The following is a 7,289-nucleotide window of genomic DNA, read 5'->3' on the forward strand; positions in this document are numbered from 1 at the left end:
TGTATGAATGTGTGCGTGTAGGGGAATTATACGTTTCTGCTGCAGAATTCTGGAATGCTTCTAGTTTATCTTGACCCAGAACACACAACCCATTATACTTTGTCACCCGAAAAACGGTCCAAAGTGGGATTTTAGGGGGAAAAATTTTTTCAAAACCGATTCTTTATGAAAGATACATTAGAGGGTCTTCAATATTAAAAGGTCCACTCATCTAGTTGGTGGGTATCATTGTCTGTTAAGCTGTAGCGAGAGGGGGCTATACAGTTATTTTAATGAGATATATGATCTCCTGTCACTCTTGTTTATTCGCAGATTTCCCTGCAGTATTTTAACAATTGAAAAAAAAAAAACACAACAAAAACCATTGTGTCAACCAAGGGAAGGACTGCATGAACGCCGCTCCAGTTCAGAACGGATTCAGGAGCATAGAACATTATTTCAGCAGCGAAAGGAATTATGAAAACGTGTGTTTCTGGGAGTGGGTAAACAAAATAAGTTACAGTGGAATGATGAAGGAAGTCATATGTGTTAAAATGGATAAATATCATCCAATCAAGAAGCACAAAAATATGGATCAATTTCTCCAAAAAATAAATCAGGGCGGGGGAGGGGTGGATTTCATGTGAATTTAGTTGTAAACGGCACAAAAATCTCACTTTTACAACTACTGAACTGAAACTGTGCACTGAACTTATTGTATGTAAAAAAAAAAAAAAAATTCTTTATACATCATAAAAAACAGGGAAGGCAAGATGCATAAAACAAATCAGCTGGTTTCCAAGAGTCGCTGTTTTCGGAACTACTTTGCTGAGGGAGGGCTCTCCGGCAGCAAACGGGGCTGTTCTGCATATAAAAAGTAGTGTTTCTGACTCTGCTTCAGGCATCTTACACCTTCACTAGCGGTAAGGATTGTACTGTCCGACCGGTGGATAGGACAGACGGCTGGTCCCAGTCTTTGGCACTTACGCTGGCAAACTCAGCTTCTTTCCTTTTAGTACTGCAAGTGAGAATAAGTGAGAATAAGCACATTTGGACATAAATGTCACAAAACAAAGTTCATTACACTTTCACGGTTTGTTTACATAGTTTAAAAAAAAAAACAAGCCACAAAAACTGTTTTTTTTTGCCCCAAATAAAGTATTTGCATTCTGAATCCTGATTGGAGTGTTGTGTCCTTCTTGAGGTCTACGTAGTTTTACTAGCTTTCCAAGGTGACTGGTCTACATTTAGAGCTTTGGCCTGGAATGCCTCTTGAAAAATAAGATCAACACGGTGTGGGAAGTTTTATGAACCATCAACCAAACGTGTGATGTGACCTGGTTAGGTGGGATGTTGTAGAAGGTGGGACCATGGTCTAAGTTAAACCCCCAAGAGAAACCACTGGAACAGGAGGTGTTTGCAACGAGGCCAACGTACCTTTCGTAACATACAAGTAGAAGAAGTCACAGTAAAGAATGGTCTGAACCACGCCAGCTACTATGGCAATCAGGTCAAAGAAGCCTTCAAAGGAGTAACGCCAAATCCAGTTGAAGAGATATAAGGCACGGTACAAGCCCAAGAAGAACAAGTAATGGGTTGTGATTGTCTCCGCTTCTCCGGTTTTACTGATCATGAAAAGCTGAGGTAGGATGGCCACAGACTCCAGGTAAATGGAGAAAGTCCACAGGATCTGCAAGCGACAGAAAAAAATAAAAAATATAAATATAAATATATATATATATTTATTAAGAGTTGGGATTCTTGAAAGGAAAAAAAAAAAGAAATTCTTCTAAAACTATATATTGGAGGGAAAACACTTTAGGCTGTAAATCAACAATTGCCCTCTTGCAGCTTTACCACTATTTATTATAATGTATATGTATGTATAGTTTATTATACTGTAAAGCGGAGAGTTCATCCGTTACAGAATCAGTTTCTGAAGAGTAATTCTAGTACAACCCAAAAGGGGGCAGCACATGCACATGAAATACCGCAGCTTCCGCCAACAGGCGTCATCATTTTATCAATCTTGACAGCAAGCATATTTCAACTTTACATGATGACGTACATTTAATGCAACCCCCAACGAGAAGCTGCGATAAAAAGTATGTATTTTCTGCAAGTCTGTTTAAAAACCTCTACGGTGTCCAAACAGTTCTAACCAGACTAGCCATTGGGCAAACATAGCAAATGCACGGTGGGCCTCTGTCCATCAGCACCACACTCACCCAGTCTGCCGCCGTGGCATAAGGCTAATTACGGGATACACCTAGCCGTGCACTACGCAAGCGTGAAGATGTAAAGTGCCACATATTGTCATATCCAGCCCAATTACATGGTTAGGTGGCCACAAGTTTTAAAGTGCCAGAGCTGCCTCACTATACAGCTTTCAACAGCAGAAAGGGATATACCTACAAGGTACAATAATCTAACAGGGTTCAGTTTTGGGTTGATGAGTGGGTTAGAGTACCACGTACTTATTTATTACACCAGCAAGGACTTAGGCTACCAAGACAAAGTACTCAGATAGCAGTTGCCAGGCAACACAAAAGTCACATGCAAACTTTAAAGGATCCATAACACACCTCAAGAGGAGAGAAATCGTGATTCACGAGGACCGCCAGCCCACCGACAGGAACAACAAGGAACTCCACTCTAAATGTGTCATGATTCCCGTCGTAGGTAGCCTTGAATTTCATGTAGACCAGATAGATGGTCGCATACGAGCAGGCAATGTAGATCAGCTGAAAGGGGAACAAACAGTTTACACACAAGCAGGACAAAATATGCCCCCCCCATCAAAATAGTCTAAATTCTGGCTTCTAGATGATGTGTTTAGTAACTCCGTGGCCATACGGTGATAGGGCTCACTGCACTTACAGCCCAGCTTGCCAAATGACAAGGGGTTAATAATTCTACCAATAAGAATTCCGTTAAGAAGTTAATAAGAGTAAGTACAGCATAGAGCTCCACTCAGAAACCTGGCAAGAGAAGATCATCTGCGAGTATCTAATGCAAGAAATGTTACCAGCTCGATGCACTTTACCCGTTAATGGCAAGATAAACCAGCGACCACAATAAAACAGCCCTTTAATATCTGCCCAGTTATTTGCCATACCTTCATAGATGTGTTGTACAATGAAATGAAGGATGTGAACAGATCCAAGTATCTGGTGGTGAACACGAGTGCAAAGAGAAGCTGGCTCTTACCAGAAATACCTGAAAAGACACAGAAGAGTTTATTAGAGAAATAATGGAGGATATGGACATGCATATCGATTCAGTAACAGTTCCCAAGAAGAGTATTAAAGTCTCTCGCTCATAACAAATATATATATATATATATATTCCCTGTCTAAACGCCACAACTGGCTGCAGGGCTACCTGTGGACAGTATCAGGACTAAGGTTTCAGGTACCTTGGGTGATCCACATCTCAAGCCAGGACCTCCGGCCAGCCTAAGAAAGAATCTCATGGTGGCACCGCCAAGCAACTGCTTGCCCTAAACAGCTGTCCCTGCATGCTGGCAAATGCTTGCTTTGATCCCCTTAAAATACTAGACAGTGCGATTAATGTTCTAAGTGGAACAGCAACTTAAGGAAATGTAAAGAGATTCCAATATGACATGGAGGATGACAGAGTATCAGCTACACGGTGCGTTGTGTCCTGAGAAGCCACGGTTAGTTTACTTACCAACAGCAGCGTATTACCATAAAACGATAAGACCCTAAAACCATAATGATTTCACAAGTGGAAGATCTTCTTTTAAAGACAATCAGCACACAATTCGGCAGCATCCTGTCTCTTTAAATTAGTATGTGTTGCCATAGCAACACAGATAATTGGCAGTTAATTACGGCTTTGTGACAATGATAACACATTGTTAAGTCATGTCCAGCTCACAGCCCGGCCAATATGAGTTCTTCCATGCAATAACAGCAATACTGGGATATTACCTGAAAAATAGTAATTAGTGGAGATGTAAAAACAGCTGCTCGCTTTATGGCAAACCTGTGACTGAGGTCACCAGGGGATCCAAAACACGCTGATGTCAAATGTCCGAGAACAGCTTTGAATCTTCCAAATTTAAAGATATTTTTGCATGAAAGGCCATCGCATTAAGGTGGAGGGATTGATGGGGAAAGGCCTGCATTCTACTGCCAGAGACAGATTTACAAATATCATGTTTGCTTTTTAAAAATAAATAAATGCCTCGGTCTTATTTGCCAAGATAGACGCTGACTAATTAAAGTCTCTGGAGAAAAGGATTTCATTAGCATTGCCATAAAGTATCAGCTTAGTGTGGTGAGGAAAGTCACTCAAAACATGGACTTTATTTATAATGGCAGCTTATTGAAGCAAAGTGGGATAAATCTATATATTTATCTATAAAACCCAAATGTGTATGTCATACAGTAACATATATATATATATATACACACACACACGGACCACTGGTTAATTCGGATTAAGGCTGTATACCCATGCAGACAGCACGTGCGGCTTCAGAGCGTCACGCTAACTCCAGGGGCCGCGCTCAGATCTCAGCAACACGTATGTCATCAGCGATCACGCTACAACAATTTCACATATTTAACAGAAGAGACGTGTCTTAATTGTTAAAATAAAAAAATGTAAAAACTATCCTGCTCCCCATCTCACAAACATTAGCACTTCATTAATCTACTACTGGTTCTTCCTCCCCATAACGATGCTCTGGAAAGTTCTAGATCATGAAATGCACTTATATAGATATCACGTGTTAACCAATAGATTTTGTGATGATGTGGCGGCATCCCCCTGGTAACCTAATGCTAACGGTGCAAAATAAACACAAACCCGGCCCCCTCCTGTTCTGTATCCGGCAGCTAATTGGTTACCAATGTAATAAGGGGATCGGATGGCTTACGGCTCACCACGCCTTGCAGCCGGTCTGCCACGTCACGAGCGGTGATGGCTCACACCAGGCTTCCCCTGCAGGAGCCCGATTCATTTACTTCCAACTTCCAAGCACATGCATGGATCAAGTAGAGTATGCCCTGTGCATGGAGATCCCGCCACCTACAACAAGCCCCCGCAACAAAGTATCCTCTTCTCCTTGACATCATCAGTTTTACACTCATGATGTCACTACATATAGCTTCCATTCTATCAGCTTCTACAGTCACCGTGCCAGGTGGTATCACAGCAGACAATATGCCCCCTACAAACAAAGCAACCTGAGAATGGCAAGAGACCCATACTACTCTCTTTAAAGGAATGTAAGGCCAGGGGCTATAACATGACACTCAGCACAGACCTATAGGAAAGTTAGAGAACGCATGGCATGTCTCCAAAGAGACCGAGTCTGCAGCTACCCTATGCATGCTGCACTATGATGCGATACACCGATATACCATTATTTATAATGGAAATACCACTGCAGAAAAATCTAACAATATCACACAATTTATTACCCCATTGTATCCTACAGCAGTGCATGCACAAGCAGCAATACACCCCAATAATAGGCTGTTGGGGAAACCGACTTGCAGAGAGAGATTAGTAGATAGAGGAATAAATAACTTATTTTGCAAAAAAAAAAAAAGGGCACAACGACATCATACTGATTACTTACAGCTCATAGGGCAACATGCAATATAGCGGAAGGGATATGCACTGCCCATTATGCAGTTAGGTATTGTATAGAGACGTGAATTATTATATGCAATGTGTGGGGGGATGTAACTCAAATTGCAGCATGGGATATAGGTGGACTATATATGGGGCATACAATCCCCCCGTTACAATATGCCATAAAGTGATAATGTCTATATAGGGGTTATATATACTCCACGTTGCAATCTGTGATAGAGAGCCACCGTGTATGTGGCATATGCACCCAGCCTGCAACAAGAGATATAGGGGCAATAGGGGCATTCTATAGGTGTTACGTGCACCGAAGTTGCAACGTGTAATGCATTGGCAATGTATAGGGGCTTACATAAAGCTGGAATGCATGATCATTGCATCCTGGGACTGCTCGTGCCCGGGAAAGAGCTGCAAGTCTCCCTGTTTGGGGATAGCATTTACCGTACGGCAGCATATGAGGAGAAACGGGAGCAGCACACAGCCCAGCCAAAAAGCTCACTTACCGGCACAGGACCGGGTCTTCCAGATCTTCAGCAGCAGGATGATGATGGCTACCAGGTGGGACAAGTCCCCGGTGAGCCTGAAGATGTTCATGTCGGCAGGTAGGGTGCTATGAGTCCAGGGGGCAGGAGAGGAGGGCAGGCTTAGGGACCGCGGAGCAGACTCTGACGCTGCTGCTGTCGGGTTCAATCCGTTAAAATGGCGAGCGCCGAGCTACGTGGCCCGGGGACGTGGCCTAACTGCAGCGAGCACGATGCATGCTGGGAAACACCGCTCTGACTGTCACTATTCTAGCCCCGCCCTCCAGACACGCCCACTCCATGCCTCGGCGCGACCTGGTACCGCCCCTTGACAATAATGCAAACTAGAGGTTTTAACTCTATCAGCAATGCATCCCTCTGGTACTTAAAGGGTTTATCGTGTTAAGGCAGAAATGATAGAGTCTGGGGGGAAGTTCGCCTAGAATGTCTCCAGAGCCAATATATATATCTGTATCAGTCTCAGCCATTTCAGTCATTGTTAGCAGTTGTTTTGTGTCTCTCTGCTGACCTATAAACCTCAGGGAAATGTTCAGTGCTTATAGTGAAATGACTCATTAATAGGGCAATTAACCCGGGATGAAAGAACCGGCCTGTTAATACAATGTATGAGCGGTCAGTGCAGCGGTACAAACTGGCCCTCGATATATTGGCTTCTAATTTGGGCCAATTTGGCATTCTTAATGGACTTCAAAGCCAGGGCTTGTGGTTCTCCAGATGATGTAAACTACAATTCCAAAAATGGCCAAACCATCTCTTGGTCTACTAAAATCAATGACATCACAGAATCCAAGCCTACTACTGCACGTAGGGAGCTGCTATATGGACCTCTACCAGAAGCTTAAATACATTTCAACATAACCGAGAGCACAGATATAGATTCATATATTGTAGAGGAGATCGGTGGCCCCGCTAGGGGTGAACAAACAGGTTCTCCTAATGATGCCCTCACATCGTATGGCCTTATGGTGTGCACTTGGAGATGACGTCACTATCATACGCCTGTCCTTGAGCCCCAACTGATAACTACTTGATAAGTAAATATCAGAAGGACTTCTAATGTATCCCAGCTTCCAGAAATCACTTGTTGGTTCATTTAACATGGAAACTTCCGAGTCTCCAGCAGACTCATATATATGA

The 7,289-nt window shown here is 42.9% G+C and overlaps 1 protein-coding gene across 1 annotated transcript; it reads right to left on the reverse strand.

The window, feature by feature from the left end:
- Positions 1–962: 962 nt before the first annotated feature.
- Positions 963–6,204, reverse strand: LOC149283457 (ER lumen protein-retaining receptor 2). The gene is made up of 5 exons (XM_089497419.1): positions 6,114–6,204; positions 3,098–3,198; positions 2,565–2,723; positions 1,417–1,669; positions 963–997 (listed from the first exon to the last, which is right to left on the reverse strand). The coding sequence occupies exons 1-5, from the start codon at positions 6,202–6,204 to the stop codon at positions 963–965; spliced, it is 639 nt and encodes a 212-aa protein (XP_089353545.1).
- Positions 6,205–7,289: the final 1,085 nt, after the last annotated feature.

This window comes from Sceloporus occidentalis, unplaced genomic scaffold (assembly GCF_023333645.1).
Source record: "Sceloporus occidentalis isolate IW3139 unplaced genomic scaffold, rSceOcc1.0.p SCAF_103, whole genome shotgun sequence".
In the NCBI taxonomy this organism is placed as follows: Eukaryota; Metazoa; Chordata; class Lepidosauria; order Squamata; family Phrynosomatidae; genus Sceloporus; species Sceloporus occidentalis.